At 37.2% G+C, this 20,140-nt stretch overlaps 1 protein-coding gene across 1 annotated transcript; it reads right to left on the bottom strand.

Annotated features, from left to right (window-relative positions):
* Positions 1–5,315: 5,315 nt before the first annotated feature.
* LOC130869891 (lysine-rich nucleolar protein 1-like) lies at positions 5,316–7,398 on the bottom strand. Its single transcript, XM_057762375.1, has one exon. The coding sequence runs from the start codon at positions 7,389–7,391 to the stop codon at positions 6,003–6,005; it is 1,389 nt and encodes a 462-aa protein (XP_057618358.1). The 5' UTR covers positions 7,392–7,398; the 3' UTR covers positions 5,316–6,002.
* Positions 7,399–20,140: the final 12,742 nt, after the last annotated feature.

The following is a 20,140-nucleotide window of genomic DNA, read 5'->3' as shown; positions in this document are numbered from 1 at the left end:
ATACATCACATTGTTCCAAGAACCCTCACATCTGTACACATGCTAGAAATGAAGTCAGAACCCTCACTCTTGAACTAACTGTATTAAAATGATCACTACCTTAGAATGGAAAGAATTAGGCAGAAGAATGAGTTTTCTTTAAAACAAGAATGGGACAGTTTATTAAGCATACTACAAGAAGGCAGTGTCTTTAGCAGTTATTAGAGTATTGTCTGTAACATAGAGCAATGGGATGTGATTCTTTATTTTGGTAAATTTTTTTTTCAGTTGGGATGAGTTTCTGTGTGCAGCTGTTTGCCTTTATAATTCATACCATGGAAGAGAAGAAAGTATTCCAGATTGACCAAAGGACAATTCTAAAAGGCAAATATGAATTACCTGGCATATATTGCAATCATATCATTTCTGCTTGGCACAAATGGCTAGGTACACAAAGGTCTCTATAAATAAAGGAGAGTAATACAAGGTCAGACCTGGGTAACCCATGTTCAGTCTTCATCAATGGATTGGATCCCACTATTCCAGTGCTAACAGCTTGAGATTTCTAGATAATATTTGTGAAAATTCCCTAAGGGGACACACTTCATTTTCCTGGTCTCATTAATAGTCTTCGATCAACACTAAACTTAACCCAAAAACAATAAATGAGATTTGAAAGCAACAAAAGACACTGGGAAAAGAAAAACAAACAAACAAAAAAAAAACACTGCAACTCTCTAGCTCTCCCATATACTCTTGAAAAGGAATAGGAATCTGTGATTACATATACGTGTAGTGATATTTCATTTGTATTTTAATAAATAAAACTTGCCTGAAGAGAAAGTAAAACAGCCATATTAATCAGACATAGTGCCCGGGTAGTGTTGGTACACTCCTTTAATCTCAGCACTGTAGAGGAATATAATATGCTAGATGAGACAGGAACTTATTCTCTTTTCAGTCTGAAGATTTCATAGATGTAAGAATTCTCTAGTGGCTTGGCTGCTTTGCTTTTTTGATCTTCAGCTTGAACCCCAATATCTATCTTATCTGTCTCCAGATTTTTATTTTTTGTGCTGCATCTGGAACCCAATGATTGGGGTATGAATTCACAAAAAAACATTTGTCTGTGGCCTTTTAGACACCAGCACAGGCCAGAATTGCCTGTATGGCTCCCACAAGATTTATACATGGAGTTTTAGCCCACATGGCTAGGCAAGCTTTGCTTTTCTCACCAAGCCTCTAAGCGAGTGTGGCATTTTCCTATTGCAGTCTCTCTGAATCACTCTCCAGCTGCCACCCATACTCCAGAGGCACCTGGGATCCAAACACAATAGGGCACATCTGCACTAGACTGGCTAGCTCTGTCTTTAGGAGGTCCTTTTTACAGGTTTTTTTTTTTTTTTTTGGTGTGTGTGTGTATGTGTGTGTGTGTTTAGGTAGCCAGCTCTCTCTTCATTTTTTTTCTCTCTCTCTACTATGGGTTTCAGGCTCTTTTTGAATCCCTTTCTTGTGCTGCTTTCAAACTAGGCAGCAGCTTTGAAATTCAGTCAGACTTTTACTCTTCTATGCAGAAGCATTAAGTCTTAAATCATCAACACCATTAGTAGATTTGGTAAGAGAACTGGGAGTTCTTAAAAGGAGGAATTACTTAAAAGAGAAAGTGTTTTTCCCCACACAAGAAATGGGAAACATCGTTACAATAGAGGGATTAGGGTCTTTGTGTGATAATAAGCTAGACAGTTTGAAATGGAGCAATAAAGCGAGAGTATGATTTAGATGGGATTTTTGTAATGTCAATTGTAAACATTATCAGTTTTAACATTTTTATCTTATCACTAAAAAGGTTGATTAATCTGTATGCTAACATACAGGACTTAGAAAAAACTAATAAAACAAACTGTAGAGATATTCAAATACAGAGAAATTGTATTTGAATTGGAAAACCAATTTTAGTGTTGCATTATAAGGGTATAGAGGAACAGCCTAAAGTTTGCAGACAACTAACTTTAATATTTCCAGTAACCTTACAGGGAATGCCAAATGGCAGAGGCTCTGGTACAATTAATTGGACACCTGTGCCAATATTAGATTAAAGGAGATTCAAGGAAGGAATAGTCTCATGTGGCATGCACTTACCTTTGTGAAGCAAATGTTAAACTCATAATCAGTTTGAAACAGGATTATCCTTGAAAACTGGATAGAATTGGTTACAGGATTTTTTAGAGCCTGGTCTACAATTACGGTGAAGTACCTGGTTAAAAGAAGAGGCTAAGATTATTGAAAAATGGAGTAAAGCTAGAGACATGAAAATCCTCCAGGATCAAATTCTTAGAGAAAGAAATTATGCTACTTTAGAAAGGCAAGATGTATATGATGACCACATCCTGGGTTTATGCCATGCAGCAGCATTGAATGCTTGGGGCAGAATTAGAAAAATCAGAAAGAAAAATGAATCATTTACTAAAGTAGTACAGGACCCAAAGGAAATCTTTATGTTACTTACAAATATTGACTTCAATAGTAAATAGAATAATACCAAATTCAGAAGCAAGACAAGAAATTTTTGACACTCTGGTATTTGAAAATGAAAGCCAATCCTGTATGCAAAAGGAAAATTAGGCCATTAAAGGCAAGGTCAACACCACTGGAGGAATTAATTTGAGATACAATTAATATTGAGTCTCATGACCATGAGGAAGCATTAATAGGAAAGGTGATTTGAGGAAAAACTAAATGTCAAATATTACAACTGTGGCAAACATGGTCATGTTTAAAGGGATTATAGACAGGACATTCCTAGAAACAAAATTTTCCAAAGAATAATCCATTCAGAATGCCCCTATTTTCTAGGCTATAAGGATGGTGTGGCAAATGCAGGCATTGGACTAATGGATGTAGGTCAATGAGGAATGTCCAAGGTAATCCTTTGCCATTGGAAAATTCTGTGAAGAGGCCTCTTGCAAGCCCCTATGCCAAATCCAGTTCAGTTGTTTCCTGTCATCACAGAAAAAAGTCCTTCCTAGTGAAATTACATGACCGAATATATATTGTAAGAAAACAGACTGCTCTGGATAATACAACAGCTATACGAGAGAGAAGAAAAAAAAATCAGGAGAAAACATAAGGCAAATATTTTGACAAATTTCTGTGTAAGAGTTAGCCAACAAGAAGCTACAGCTAATGGGCCAAGCAGTGATTTAATTAATATAGTTTCTGCGTGATTATTTTGGGGCTGGAGAACCAGGAACCAACAAGCGGCCTCCTCCAACAAATTGGTGTCAACATGGTTGACTAAAATCCACTTAAAACCTGAGATGGCTTAAAAAGAAATTCTAGACACAAAAATACAGAGTTGAACACAGCTTCTTGCTGTTGCTGTCAACATGTTTCAGCTCCTTTAAGAGAGGTTTTCCTGACTCAACAGCAGAAAAAAAGCCATGCCATTTTGAAATGGTGGCTTTCTGGGCCATGTTGCCAGCAAGACCTCTGGCTCTTTCAGGAAACCAAGCATTTGGAGGCGGTTTTTGAGCAGCATGCTTCTACTTGCTTGATGGCAACGTGGACTGTTTGGAAGTGGGGTGGTATGTGTGGCTCTCAGAGGATGCAAGTGGCTCCACCTTGCTGTACTGTGCAAGGCAAACAGAAACTTATGTATTACCCCTAGTAATGATGCAGCTTAAGTTTTTAAGAAGTGTTTATTATATTAAGAAGCTGTCCTCATCAGAAAAGGCTTACAGACACAGAATAAAAACAGATTCAGACAGATATAGACCTCTAAATGGGTCACATTCTTGAATAAATGTGTATAGGCTTGGGAGAGAGAAGAAAAAGAGTATAGAGTGTTGGAAAAGAAGTAAATTGTTTAAAAAAATAAAACAAAATCCTTAAAGAGACAGAGCACAGACAGTCATGGATTTAAAAAAGTAAAAATACAATAAGCCACATAAAGATGGAATATACACAGAAAGTCTGGATTATGTATACTATTGTGTTTTTTTTGACTTTTTTGCCTGCAGAGAGATTGATTCTGGGGACTGCTAAACCAACATATATATTTTAAGGTATCTTGAATTTAAAATATGGGTCTAAGGATATGTTGCTTTGGAAAAGAGGTTTTCTTCTGTTTCCACGGAGGATGAGAACCTAAGGAATGCTTTCAGACTAATATGGTTTCATGAACAAAGGCACCCTGAAAGGTCTTCTTGAATACCTCCTAAAAATTATTTTGCCCAATAAATAGCAGGAAACAGTTTGGAGAGTAATATGACCAAATTCCCAAATATTCTTTAGAAAGGTTTCTTTATATTTAAAAGAGGATATGCTATAGAGATTTGTATTGGTATGGATATTGGTTTATTGATGCAAATTTAAGGTAAATCTTGTTATATGTATATTTATTCTCTTGATTAAGGTATTGTGATTGTGCAGTTCATTTAAAAAATACAATGTATAATTTAAAATGTAGGTTACTAGATAGTCATATATAATAGTCAAGCCTGCCTGTAGTCCTGTTAGTTAGGTTTTCTAGATATATAGAGATTTATTTCAGTTAGGTATTCTTCAAATCTTTCAGAGACCTTCAGAACATGGCATTTAAATGTTTTAAGAAATTAGGACTTTTCATGTCAGTGAGACACTCTGCTCCTTGCAGCACCAAATACTTCAAGAGAAAGATGGTCATCAAAGAGGCTCCTTATGTCATTGGTTAGCCATTTGGGAAATAAATTGCTCTTTCCTGGACTGCTTGATGAACCGGACATGCAGGACCCACAGAGAAATGACTGCTGAACCTGCCTAAAGGTAAGATGATACCTCAGGGTTTCTCCTTCATGAAAGAGTCTGCTAGACATTCTGCAGGACACATAAGAAAATGATTAAAATTTCCTTCTTCATGAAAAAAAAGGTCTGCTGCATACTATGGACCAGTAGATGGATGCCCCAACCATACAGAAGAACTTTTTTTTTTTTTTGAAGTTTCTTTGGCCATAAAGAGGGTTTTCTCCCAACTCCAGAAGCCTCTGCCAGCTTCCCGCCAGCTCAATTACACCACTGAGGATGGAGGATGGAGGTCCCAGCTGAGTGTAGCATCAATCCCTCCACTCCCAACCCCTGCTAGGACTTCTGCCTGAGCGAGAGCAGGCCAGCAATGGGGTATCTGTGTGACGTGCCACACCAAGAGACAGGAAAATGTCCTTATGTGAGTCTCAATGCCAGACTGCAAGGGCTAGTAGAAGAAAAGTCCCATCGTGTCGCTCTCTGAAGCTGGAGCGTCTTGAAGCTTGCTGTGCAGTTCAGGGTGGGGATGGTGCCGGCAGCAGATGAAGCACCTTCCTTCCCATTGGTCCTTACGTTTGACTTCACACAAGTGGTCTAAGGTTGTGTTAACTCACTTTTGAGAATCTCACATGGGTCCACATGTAGGTTACCTGCTGTCCAAAATGCCGTGTTTGACATTCAATCCATGTGTAGAAACATCAAATCCAAGCACTGCACTCAGACGGAAGGACGACAGCTGGAAAGCCTCCAGCTCAGAGGTCTACCTCCACGGAGGAGAAACAAATTTGTTGGTCCCCATGGAAGACATGGCACAACACTTGCTTTCTCCATTCACTGATCACTGAGTGAAGCTGTGTGATGTACTCTTGATGGCACTTAGCGGAGGTGACCCTGGGCATTTTATTACTTTATCCCTGAACTTAAGAGGTGATGAGAATAGCACCCATTCCATAATTAGGTTTAAATACATCAATGCAAGGAAAACACCTTAGTCAGAGCCCTGCACATGCCAACAACTGCTAGCTACTATTACTTAAAACACTTTCACCCAAGGAGGTGGAAAGTTTAGAACAGAAAATAGGAGGTTTAGCCACTGGTACTGGTTCCTGACATAAGCAGCTTCCACCTGCTTGTCCAAAACTCATCACGAGTGGTCCTCAATGTCTGCAGGTGACTGATCCAAGCCAGCTTGGCAGATGGAAAACTGATCAAGAAATGCAGTTTTAGTAACAGGGCAATAAAGTTTAATCTTGCAACTTAATAGACTTGGAGGCGTTCCGGTCAATGTAGAAGACCTTGCGAGCCTCAGAGGAGAAGCCCAGGCCAGCCCCACGGCTGTACTTCCAGCTCATGGCCCGGTCATAGTCCTGCTGCAGATTCTGCTGGAGTGTGTCTGAAGACTTCTTGTCCAGGGCCATGTTATGCCTGCTAGTCATGCTGGGAGGGCGGCTGAATGATGGGGACAGATGCTTAAAGCCACCCATAAGCTTCAGGAATTTCAGCTTCTGCTCTTCATTTTCAAAGCCAGCAGTGTCCCACTGGCCAAACTGGGTTCCCGTCCACTTCTTGGGTTTTGAAGCCTCTGTCTTGCCCGACTCACGATCAATCTCCTCTTGCAAGGCCTTCCGCCTCACCTGATCTATGCAGGCCTCATCCATGTTGCCTTTCTTTTCCAGTACCACCTCCAGGTCTGTGTCCGACTCCTCTTCTTCCTCCTGCCAGCGGTCTTCCTTTACTCCACTGTCTTTCCTCTTCTTTTTCTTCCTTTTCACAGCCAGCCCTTCACCGTCTGGCTGGTCCACCTTTTTCTTGGATTTCACTTTCTTCTTCCCAGGGGACTTTGGGCTGTCTATCGGGATGTAGTCCAAAGCTTCGCTTTTGAGTGACTTCTTACTTCCTTTCTTCAGGCTGCTCTCTACAGAGACCTTGGAGTGGATTGGGAGGATGTCTCCCTCTTGGTGGGTCTTCTTCTTCTTTTTCTTTGTGCTGTGCTCTCTGGGGCTCCCCTGCTTCCTTTTCTGCCCCAAGGCCGCCTGCTCCTCACCCTCTATCTCCCCTGAGCATGGGCACAGAGCATCCCCAGCCTCACAGAACCAAGAGTCCTGGGGAGGACAGGCCTCAATGTCCAGAACCTTTTTTTCCTTCCTGTGTTTTTTGGCCTCCTTACTGGCTTTGCTTACTTCCTCAGCACGCTTGGGGTCTGGGGAGGTCTTCAGCACTGAGCCTTGGGAGGTGGCTGGTGGTAAGAACTTCCTTCTCTTCTTTTTCTCCTCTCCGCTGACGCATTCTGCTGACTGCTCACGAACCTGCCTTCTAGGGCTGGGGGACTTTTTCCATCCTCTCTGTGTGGCCTCCGACTCCAGGTGCTCCTCCAAGTGAGCAGTAGGGGACTTTTTCTTCTTCTTTCTCTTGCCCAGTGATGTCTCAGGGTCCTGTCCTTCACCCACATTGTTGGAGGGAGATGTAACTCTTGGAGGAGAAACATCGACAAAATAGTCGTTATTGTTTAAGACTGAGTATTGAGTCTCTGGTTCTGTGACCTCTGTAACCATCGCCTTCTTTCTCTTCTTCTTCTTTTTCTTCTTCTCTGGGAGCCGGGGGCCCAGGTCTACTTTCTGAGTCTTGGTGACCATTCCTGGTCCACCCAGAAGAACTTTGAGTGACTGTCCAGGAAACAAGATATTGCTGTCAATTTTTAGAGTGTTGGAAGTTGCTTACAATGTACTTTCTGTGTTTACTTAGGTAATATTATATCCTTCTGGAGTGTTTGATGGAGTTGATGAATAGATAGTTACAGTTATAGTTTTCCTTAGTTATGGGAAAATGTAAAGTAGTTATAAATATTGTAACTGTAATTCTTGCTTGATATCTGTTTTGTTATATGTAATTTTACTATGTTAAAGTTAAAATCTTCTTTTTCATTTAAACAGAAAAGGGGAAATGATATTAGATTTCCCTCTGTATGCTGTAATTACCATTAATGAATAAAGAACTGCTTTTAGCCTATAGCAGAGCAGGGTGGAATAGAGCAAGCTAGATGGGGAGGAATTGACTGACTACTGGGAGAAAGAAGAGTGGAGTTAGAGAGAAGCCATGTACCCTGTCAGAGATAGACACGGAAATTTTCACAGTAAGCCACAGTCTCGTGGTGATACACAGATTAATATAAATGTATAAATCAATATATAAAAGTTAGCCAAAAAGAAGCTAGAGCTAATGGGCCAAGCAGGTGATTTTATTAATACAGTTTTTTTGTGTGATTATTTCGGGGCTGAGCAGCTGGGAACCACAAGTGGCCTCCTCCAACAAATGCATATTGAATGAAAACAGACTGCTCTGGATAATACAATAGCTATAGGAGAAAGAACAAAAAATTCAGGAGAAAACATAAATTAACTTCTATAAATGAACAAAGACCAATAATAAAAATACTAATAAATGATGTCGCCACTGAAGGTCTGGTAGAAACAAGTACAAATGTAACAAAAATTGTATCAGATTTTTGGCATGTAAATTGGCCCTTTTCAGGATGTAAATGTTCAGTTTTTAGGGATTGGAACTTTATCCCAGGTAAAGGATAGTACAAGATGAATTGAATATATAGGGCCAGAAGGACAGAAAGGAATATTAAAACCATAGGTGGCTAGCAAGGGGATGAATTTGTTGGGGCATGATTTGTTACAGCAATAGAATACTCAGATTAACATGCCCCAAGTCTTAGAAACAAACAATATATTAATGTGTATTTCTGGGAAAAATATTTCAAGATAATATAAAAATCAGTCTCCAACAATTCAGGTTGTACAAGATCAGGGTACAACAGTCTTACCTTTAAAATCATTGACAGGCAAACCTGTATGGAGTAAGCAATGACCTTTAACAATAGAGAAACTGTAGGCTCTAAGAGCTGGTACAGGAGAAGCTAGATGCTCACCATATTGAAGAATGAACCATCCTTTGGAGTTCTTCTATATTTGGTGTTTAAAAAATCTGGAAATGGAGAATGGTGACAGATCTAAGAGCTGATAATAAAGTGGTTCAGCCAATGGGCTCTCTACAGTCTGGCTATCCTCAGCCTTCTCTATTGCCTAAAGGATGGCCTCTTACAGTTATTGATTTAAAAGATTGTTTCTTCACTATGCCTTACAAGAAAAAGAAAGAAAATTTTGCCTTCACAGTGCCTACTTATAATAATTCTCAGTCTGTTAAGAGACATCTATAGGAGTTTCTCCCAAAGAAAATTTTAAGTAGCCCAACTCTGTACCAACAGTTTGTAATTCATCCATTGGAAATAAAGCAACTACTTAATTAATAAAGCAGCAGAAACCATGTAATTGCAAACTTAGGCAGATGCATAAAGGTAAAGTTTTAAAATTTAATATTAATTGTGCTATAAAATGCTAGCATATTAGAAAGTCTATTAAAAGTCATTAATGCTATGAGGGGACTTGGATGAGGGAAGTCCACAGCCAGTCGAGCACTAGGTTAAGCTCGAGAATCCTGCTGAAGAGAGGGAATAAAGATTGTATGAACAGGGGAGTCAAGGACATCACAAGGGAACTCACAGAAACAACTAGCCTGGGTTCATGGGAGCTCACAATGGGAAAAGGGTTTTGCTTTTGTTTACATAGGAGAAGAAAAGTTATGGTTACCATCAAAATTGATATAGATTTGATTGAACAAGAGATACCCCTTGGTTAGAAGAGGCAATATTTAATCAAAATACATGACCATTCAATAAAAATAACTTTAAAACTAACAATAATTTTCATTTGATCAGATGTAACTTGCCAAAAGAGAATCTCCCTAAAATTAGGGTTGGGCAAGGATTTTGTATCTGTCTTTTCAGGAGAATAAATATATTCAGCTAAGGAATCTGAAGAACAATGGAGAAATGAGATATCTGAAGAAAAAGGATAAAACATCCAGAAAACATGTCTCAAGAAAAAGAGTAAATTAGCCTATTGCTATATCACATTTCCAACAGGACAAAAATTCTTAAATTTTCCCAAATGTTTGTTTCTGCTAGTGTCAACAGACATATAATACAAGAAATCTTTTTGTTGTTTCAGTCCAATTAAAAATTAAAGCTGACTTTGGAGTTGGAGTGTGGCTCTCTCCTTTTCTAAACCCAGGAATGCTTATTAAAGTTAAATTACAAATCTCTGTCTCATGTCTGAATAGCCATCTGATATGGGAAATGAGAAAAACAAAGCTTAAAGGACTATTTTATTGCTATTAATCTCAATATCCTCTGGGCTGGACTTTTGTTTAATGTATACAAATGTAGTATATGGATACAAATTTGATAGGTATTTGTACATACTATACGTAGATTTCTAGTCTTGATCAAGGTATTGTACCTATACAACTCATTTAATAATATATATATATATAATGCAAATTTCTAGTTCTTGAAAATTATTATTACCAACTTTTTAGTTTAATAAGAAAATACAGGTTAGTAGTCAATCACCTATTATAATCAAACTTATAGTCACATTAGGTGTGATTTTAATGTTAAACAAAGATATATTTTAAGTAGACAGGTCATCTTCAAACACTTCAGTTATCTCCTGAATATGGAATTTAAGATGTTTTAATAACATGTGTTTATTTCTTTTTTTTATGGCAATGAGACATGTCTGCCCATGGCAGCACCAATGTACTTTAGAGAAGATAATGGGCACCGAAGAAACTCCATGTGGAATTTACTATTTTTGTGGCAAAAGTAAGCCACTGAGCAAGAAAATTTCTTTGCTTCAGTTGCTGACAGTATGCTGTCCTAATTGGACATGCAGGACAAACGGGGAAATGTTGTGATATTTCATTTGTATTTTAATAAATAAAGCTGCCTGAAGAACAGAATGCAAAACAGTCATACTAGTCAGCCATACAGGCCAGGTAGTCATGGCACACACCTTTAATCTCAGCAGCCACACTAGTTAGCTATAGAGGCTAAATTTTGGTGGTGCATGCCTTTAATCTCAGCACTGGAGAAGAATATAAGGTGTGATGAGACAACACCTCACTTTCTTTTAGTCTGAAGATTTCATAGAGTAGCTGGGTGCTTTGCTTCTCTTATCTTCAGGATGAATCCCAATATCTGTCTCTGGGTTTTTTATTATTTGTGATACACATGACTCTAACGATTATACATGTCCTTTTCAAAGACACAGATAGATTAACAGTAATTGATCTAGACTCAGCTAATAACATAAGTTTACAATGGGAGATACGTGCAAATGATACAATGTAGGTTTGTTTATCGAAAATAGTCAACAGTATCTTAATTTCTAAGATGTACCTACCACTAGATCTATTCATAGATTATTATTTCATTAAGTAAGTTTCATTTAAGGTGTTACTAACATACTGAGAGGGTCAAAATTGAGTATTAGATTTCATTTCATGATTGATGCATCAGTGAACATCTAGATCTCATTATAACTATAAAAGAGTCTGTAATTGCCAGGCACACACTTGAGTCATCCTGCTATTTGTATACCTTTTTGGCGGGTGATCATAAGACCATGCACTTACAATCACTAAACAGGATACATTAATATATAATGCAAATTAGGTATTAAAGTAAAAAATGTAAGTTGTACAATGCAATCGTTACTCAATAATAGACTAAATGAATGCTTTTACAAATGTTATTCTAAAAACTGTGAGACATCAACAAAATACACGCATGGATTAAATTCCTCATAAGCTCACTGGACTTTATGTATTATTAGATAAAGATAATGGCCTAGGGAGAAACGATGGTCAAAAGAATTAACCAGAATAAAGGAAAAATGATAAAAACACGCCTTCTAGAACACATGGAAAAGGAGTTTTAGGGACTGTTCAAATGATATTGTTCAAATGGTGTTATAAAGGCTTCCCCATAATCCAAGTGCTATATTTTATTGTTTACCATATTTGGCTATATTTTCTGAAAAAGTATGAAAACCTTATTGTTGCTAATACAACAAAAGTTGCTGTTTTAATTTTATTTCTCACAGTACACAATAATTCAGGGTTTACAATATATTTCAACAAGGACCAAATTAGCCCCAGAGAAAAGATTCTCCATGGTCAGTTATATAATCCTGGTTGTGTGAGGTTGTGAAGTCAAATAACATGATTTGGATTTCAAAGCAGCTACTGAATTAATAATACAGCAGAAACCATGTAATGTAGGCAGATAAATAAAGGTAAAGTTTTAAAACTTAATATTAATTATGCTATAAAATGCTAGCATATTAGAAAGTCTATTAAAAGTCATTAATGTTATGAGGAGACCTTGGATGAGGGGAGTCCACGCCAACCAAGCAGTAGATTCAGCTCAGGAATCCTGCTGAAGAGTAGGAAGAAGGATTGTATGAATCGGGGAGTCAAGGACATCACAAGGGACTCACAGAAACATCTAGCCTGGGCTCATAGGAGCTCACAAGTCTGTTCTAACAACTAGGGAGTCGGCATGGATTAACCTATGTCTTCTACATGTATGTTTATTACTATTGTTGTTTTTGTTGTTATTGTTTTTATTGAGCTTTATATTTTTCTCTACTCCCCTACCTGCCTCTCCCTTCCCTTTCAGCCCTCCCCCAAGGTCCCCATGCTCCCAATTTACTGAGGAGATCTTGTCTTTTTCTACGTATATGTTACAATTGTACAGTTTGATCCATTTGTGGGACTCCTAACACTGAAAGCAGGTTCTGTCCTTAAAGCTTTGGCTGACTTTTGCAACCTATTCCACCTACTGGGTTGCCTCACCCAGCCTGAATACAAGGGGAGGAGCTTAGCCCTACCTCGATTTGATATGGCATGATTTGTTGACTCCATGGGAGGCCTGTCTCTTTCTGAATGGAATGGAGGAGGAGGGGAAACTGTGGTTGGGATGTAAAATAAATTAATGCATTTAAAGAAAAAAGAGTTCTCATGAGAAATCAGGAAGTGATATGGCTAAGGGCAGGCTCACACCTGGTTTTGAAGAAACAGAGGCAGGGCTGAACGAAGCATGATTATCAGACTTCTAGAAGATAATTCTTCTGTTATTAAAATACTGTGAAATTTTTGGTTTTGGACCTCTTTGGGATATGTGTACAACCACTTCTTTGTACTCCTTCCCAAAATATTTATTTTGATGCTCCAACACCCAGTAATTTAGAATGTACCTATATTTGGAGATAGAAGACGTGTTAAAATGTAGTGAGCTAAAATTAATCCTAATAACAGGAAATTTATGTCCGCTGAGAACATAAGTAATGCATACATGCAGATGAAAATCATGTGAAGGTAGAGCAAGAAGCTGGCTGGCTGCCAGCCAACATGAGAGGGCCACAGGGAGCAACTAATTCTGTCAGCACTTATGTCTTAGACATATGTCTTGTAGCATTAAGCAAAAATACACTACAGCTGTTGAAGACACCTAGTCTGAGGTATTTCATTATGACAGCCCCAGAAAACTAATATATATGGCAACTCATTAAAATCACATTCGCTTATGCACACTTCTCTCTTTCCTCCTCACATTTTATTATATTTGCTACGCAAAACCACTGCTCGAGAAAATGCAGTGTCTGTCTATTTCATGCACGTAACACGTAGCAAGTTTATGTAAAACAAAAATGGATCATCCAGTACCACACCGAGTATTCCTGCTTCAATGGCTCTGTGTTCTCTGTTACCTGCTTATTTTCTGAGTTGAAAAGAGAAAGAGTAGAATGGAAATGTGGACAGATCTCACTGTTTGATTCCTCACTTCAATGGTTTATATTAGTTCTGTGCTCTTCCCAGTCATTTGTTCCTGGAAGCTCCAGGCAAAGAGGAAAAATAAATACCATGAGATCTAAGCAATAACTGGTGCTTTCTGACCGTTTCTCTGTGGTGTTTTGCTGTTTAATGTGGACACTTGTCTTCAGTTCACTCCTTCTCCTCTAAAGTCCACTTCATAATCTTGGGATTCTGACCCTAGCTACTATTAAAATGCTATTCGTAAGCAATCTTATTGAACATTCTACAATTCTACAGCTGAACATTCCTCAAGCAGTATTTTTGAGCACTCTACAATTCTAAAAAAAAAAAAATACTATTTTAAATTATTCTCTAAGCATAGGCTACTTTTTATTATTAGAAAAATCATAAAATAATAGATATCAGCATTCATTGAGCCTCTACCACTTCAGTAAATTCAAAGTATCTCTTTGGACAGTCACTAATTTCTTACATCACTGTCAATACCTCCTTGTTCATTTTCCATTTCAAATTGGTCTCTCTTTATTTCCTAAAAGCCAGTGTTCCGAGGTCACCTCCCATACTTAAAAAAAACAGAAGAAAACAAACCTGGTTCTTTAATGGTAAGTCTCTTGTAATCAGGTACATTTTGTTTGAATACTATTAAGGTTCTGCCTCTTCCTCCAGATCATTGATTCTTTGGTTCTCAAGTGTGGAGGAAGCAGAAGCAGAAAAGAGGGTTCAAACAGCTGTGGGTACAATGGGGACAGTCCTTCAAGAGATGCCTTCTATGAATCAGCTTGGCTTTGTTCCACAGTATAGGGAATATTTAGGTTTGGGAAGTCAGGAGGCAAACCTTAATTTGCATTAGGTGTCCATAAGGCTTCCTTTGTGACAGCAGGGACCTATAGCAAAGTTCCTAGTATAAGTCTTAGTTACCATATGGGCAGCAGGGGAAAGGCTATTAGCAGGAAACTGTACCAAGGGTCACAGGTCACGCTAAAGATAAAGTCAGTCCTCTAGACCCAAGGGACATTCTCCAGACAAGGGCAGGTAGAGAGCAGGAAATCTCTCTAGGAAAGGAATCCCCTTGTTTCTGAGCTTTTGGAGAAAACTGATAGGTCATGATAGACCGCAACCTCTGACAACCAATGCCTCCCAACATACTCTGAGATCTAACTTTCAAAGTTAGTGGATGGAAGCTGAGAAAGTAATGTTTCACTGGTAGTTATAATGTTCTTTGCTTCAAGCAAGGCTGTGTGGGTAATTATAATATTCTTTTTGATTTTTCAGGCACACAATTAAATTACATAGGAAAAAGAGCTGTGTTTAACTGATACCATGACTATATTTATGCAGTTTTCGAGTTTTTGATATCTAACATATAACAGATATTTATGAAACTGATTCAGTTTCCTGAATACACAAATATCTTGGGACATACAGAGAACAATTGATGAAATGGTGTAGATTGGTGTACATTTTAGGTTCTAGAACAACGGAAGGATAAACTACTACTTATAAAACTCTCTAAATCCCAAATCCTGAAGACAGGAATCAGGCATGTAAATTACATTTTTTTAAAAGAAATGGCCCAGAGACACTAATTTATATCCATAGACTGTGTCACTTTCCACCTCAAATATAGAGGCACTTTATGGGAATGGGTAGTAGTATAGGCCGACTCCTAACTATCCAATGTGCTCAGAATAAGCATCTGTGAGCCTTCAGCAATGGATTTGATAGCTATTTAGCTATTTTACATTCCCTCTGCTGCAGGGTACAGGAAAAAACAAGGAAGAAGGAAAAGAAAGAATTGTAAAGCTTGAGGATGGGAGAAGTGCAGTCAAGAACTGCCTTTTGCAGATGGTGTGGCCTTTGCATACAGGAACTTACAGAAGCTATGGTTAGCAGCCCAAAACATGCAGAAGATCAAGCAAGCCAGTTAAAAATTTCAGCGCAGAATGGGGAGAGATCCCAAGGCACCATACCTAGGAAAAGAGCTACAGACAGCTATGACTGCTGGGAGTGGGAGAATCACTTTTCTTTGGTAGTTTGACCATGCTAGGATGGATGACCCCCATATTCACATCCATGTAAGCAATACTGATTGGATTCAGTAGGTTATCTTTAAAATAAAAAAGCACAAAGTTGAGAAGGAAATATATTGAGGGATAGTGGTAAATTGAAGAGGAGGAGCTGATGGCAAAAATGATCAAGATATATTGTATACAAGTATAAAGTCTTCAAGATATAAAAAAGATCCAAAACCAAAGACACATACACACGAACACACAAAAATACAAGAAAACTTCAATCTGCTATGGTCCAATATTTTTGTAAAAATTAATACAGATATTGTTACACTGACAAGTAATGAAATAGTATTTTAAATCACATGTATTTAATTTTAGAGTTTATAACACCAAATGATATAATTTGATTGGTTGGGGCTGGAGAGTATGTCTAGTGCTTATCATCCTATGTGCACTCTACTCATATTAGATTTACTAAAGTACAGATTTTTTGAGGGGTTAATAGTTTTGTTTAGGATGATTGGAGTCAGTACAATTTAGTACTGTAAAACAGGACAATTCTAAAATAACCACTTCTTGGTGGTCAATTTCACAGTTATGACACAATAAAACTTTTAATTTTCTAGGATATTAATATGATTTTAAGTAAAAGAAACTAATAGCAAGTTATAACTGCCAAATAAATTCAACTCTCCTTACCTAATACTTTTGTGGATCCCATAAATGTACCAAGTAAACAGTCAGTCTTCAAGTATGTTGTATTTTTTTCCCTCAGTGGCATGGGTTTAGGACTTTTGTTCTATAGGTGGAAGGTTTGAACGTGGGACTTCCAATGTTTGCACGTGTCAGGAAAGTTCACTAGCACTGAGCAACAGCTACAAATTTAAGCTGGTGAAGATGATAGATAGATAGATAGATAGATAGATAGATAGATAGATAGATAGATAGATAGTAGATGATAGACAAATATAGAGATAATAAAGATGTAGAGATAGATGTAAAGAGGTAAATTTATGGGTGTGTGAATGAATATATTTTACTATATATATATATATATGTATTATTTTTAATCAACACATATTCATTTAAAAAAGACTTAAATAGTCCTAGCAGCATCATAAAAGTTACTGTTTGAGCTGATGAGTAGTTATAGTTAGAGATAAAGCAAAGCATGGATGCAGTCTTTGTTCTCTATATCTACTTCACTAGCTGCAGAAAAGTCCTGCCTCAAAGCACACCTGATGGTGCATTTTAGTTAATCGCATATATAAAGTTCATTCTGATATTATTATGAAATATTCATGTGTCAAAAATTCAATTATAACAGAAAAACAAATTTTGTAACTTGGAAGATAGGGATTAATAATGACTGTGGTGACTTAAACATTAGAAAGAGAATTTGGGACTTGCTCACATGTTCACATGAACAGATATTCCCATTTTAAAATGTATTTATGGAAAATTAATGAAATCACATTCATTATGAATTTTGTTAAGCTATAAGAATTAGAACATTGAATGAAAGGTTAAAACAATTTCCAAGACATAAACTAGAGAAGATATGATAAGATCAGAGAAAAGATCTTTGCTAGTAAGAGCACTGGCTACTCTTGAAGATTACCTAGGTTCAGTTCCCAGCACCCACATAGAGGTTCACACTTTAGCTGTAGGGGACACAATGTTCTCTTCTAACTTCCACAGGCACCAGGATCACACACATGTGGTAGACATACCTACATGCAGGTAAACACGCATACACACAAAAATAAATAATATATAAATTTTAAATAAACTAGAAATGCATCATATTTTGGATCAGAAGAGTAGACAAACCATATTTGATAAAGTTTTTACTCAATTTGTTAATTATTGTTCAGTTTTTTCACTTATATAATAATTGAAGTGAGCATCAAATGCCATGGTCTAGGTCCAAATTCAAGATGTTCCATTCCTAGTAAAGCAAACAGCATCAGTTTCTCAGCTTGGCGAAAGCACAAAATCTATTTTGGCACTACAAGAATCCAGCCATTTTAATAGGATCGAGAGAAGTGGATTTGTTCTCAATCCTTTAAGCTTCTACGTTAGAAGGATACAATGTGTTAAAAGGAGTTTCTGATCCAGTTTTAGAAGATATTTCAAATCCACTGAGATGTTCCACTCTCCACATCTTTGAAACATAATAGGTTTGAGAAAATTTGTACTTTGCCAAGGCTGTCCACTTCTGTGCTGAAATGTGGAAACAGAAGGAAAACAAGCAAGCAGATGCATGTAAAGAGAAATAACTAAAGTAAAGTAATTTTGGAGTATAGTCACTCAGATATGTTATATCACCATTTTTTAATTAATTTTACTTCACTTAATGAAAACTAAAAATTTTTTTGGTAAATTCTATTTAGTAATCTTGCTTAGTTTTTTCTTGTTAAAAGTCCAAAAATTATGACCCTTAAGTGAATCAAAGTAATAAAATACAGTATTTTAAAAATATTGGACAATTTGGTTAGAATTCATCTGTACCATTTGTTATAAATACTTATTGTGATACACTAGAAGAGAAAAGAATAAGTCATGATCTTCTCTAATTAATATATATATATTTGGATTTTCGAGACAGGGTTTCTCTGTAGCTTTTGGTTCCTGTCCTAGAACTAGCTCTTGCAGACCAGGCTGGCCTCAAACTTACAGAGATCCACCTGCCTCTGCCTCCCGAGTGCTGGGATTTATTAATATATTTTGATACATTAAAACACCTTTTGCCTTAAATCTCTTTAAGTTGGTTACACAAAATGTTCATGTACTAAGATAAATTTTAGCTGAAATACAAATTACAATTTTTAATATTCTGAAATGAACTTTTTGTACTGTACATAAAGAAATATTAGAGTGCATCACACATCCTGACACTCTTTGCTATTACATAGTCTCCCATTTTAACTCCTCTCCCTTCCCTAGATGTTCCCTCACTTCCCATATAATTTTGCTTCTTCTATGGTGATATATACATGCATTCTTTTTAATATATAAATGCTTCTCTCAAAATTGAAGTCAAAAGGCATGTTACTTTGGAGAAGAGGTTTTGCTTTGTGTTTCCACAGGAAATGAGAAGCTGTGGGTTCTTTCCAGGTTAAGAAAAATCAGGTTTGATAAAGGAAGACCCCGTGAGAAATCTCTGATAGGAGCAGATGGACCAGATGGCTGAGTTCTACATTCAGAACAGATTTAAGACTGCTGCCTGAGATGATCAAGCCTCACAGGATACTCTAGTCATGACTTGATCATGATTCTAAATTTTCTTTAGGTCCCCAAAAATTATCAGTGCCCCTAATCAGCAAGAAGTAGCCTGGAAAACTATGCCCACATTCCCAAAAAATAGATTATGTATATTTTCCTTTGTTTGGAATGTTGTTTACAAGTTGTTATATATAATGGTCAAGAAAAAAGCTAAACAAAAAATATTAGATTCAGAGTTCTTGGGGTTTTTTTTGTTTGTTTGTTTTTAAGGGGGAAAGTGCTGTGGGACAATCCTCTTTAATCCTGTCACTTGTAGAATTTTTAATAAAATGCTAATTGGCCAGTAGCTAGGCAGGAAGTATAGTTGAGGCAATGGTGACCAGGGATGAAGTAGAGACATGGCAATGAGAATTCTGGAAAGAGGAAGTTTGAGTCTGCATTCATGACCCAGAGACAGAGGAAACCAGACACAGAGGAAGAAAGATGTGACTGCATTGCCAAAAAAGGTACCAAGCCACGTGACTAAGACAGACAAGAATTATGGCCTAATATAAGTTATGAGTTAATTAAAAGCCTAATAGGCCAAGCAGTTTATAATTAATATAGGCCTCAGTGTAATTTTTTTGGGACTGAATAATGGCCAGGCAGGACAGAAAATCTGTCAACATACGTATACGGTCAACATACATATATAGATATTAAATATATAGTATACAAATCTGTATATATTCATATAATAACAACTAATAAAAAAGAGACCATAAGACAAAAGACCACCTCCTAAACATAATACCAGTAGCACTGACACTGAGAACAGCAATTAATAATTGGGACCTCCTAAAACTGAAAAGCTTCTGTAACGCAAAAGACACAATAAATAAGATGAAACAACAGCCTACAAAATGGGAAAAGATCTTTACCAACTCCACATCTGACAGAGGTCTGGTCTTCAAAATTTATAAAGAACTCAAGAAACTAGGCATCAATACACCAAATAACCCAATTAAACAGAGGGTACTGTTCTAAACAGAGAATTTTCAATAGAAGAATATCATATGGCTAAAAGAAATTTAAGAAGCTGCCCACCATCCTTAGTCTCCAGGGAAATGCAACTCCAAATGTTCCTGAGATACCATCTTACAACTGTCAGAATGCCTAAGGTCAAAAACACTGATGACAGCTTCTATTAGAGAGGATGTGGAGTAAGGGGAATACTTCTCCACTGTTGATGGCAGTGCAAACTTGTATAGTCCCTTTGGAAATCAGTATGACAATTTCTCAGAAAAGTGTACGCACTTCAATTTTCCAAATTCTACAAAATAAAGCATATCCATCTGTGAGATTTCATTGTTTTGAATACTCTTTTCCTTGCTTCCTGCTGGTAGTAATGT

This window comes from Chionomys nivalis, chromosome 2, assembly GCF_950005125.1.
Source record: "Chionomys nivalis chromosome 2, mChiNiv1.1, whole genome shotgun sequence".
Classification (NCBI taxonomy): domain Eukaryota; kingdom Metazoa; phylum Chordata; class Mammalia; order Rodentia; family Cricetidae; genus Chionomys; species Chionomys nivalis.
This window is presented reverse-complemented; position numbering and strand designations above follow the sequence as displayed.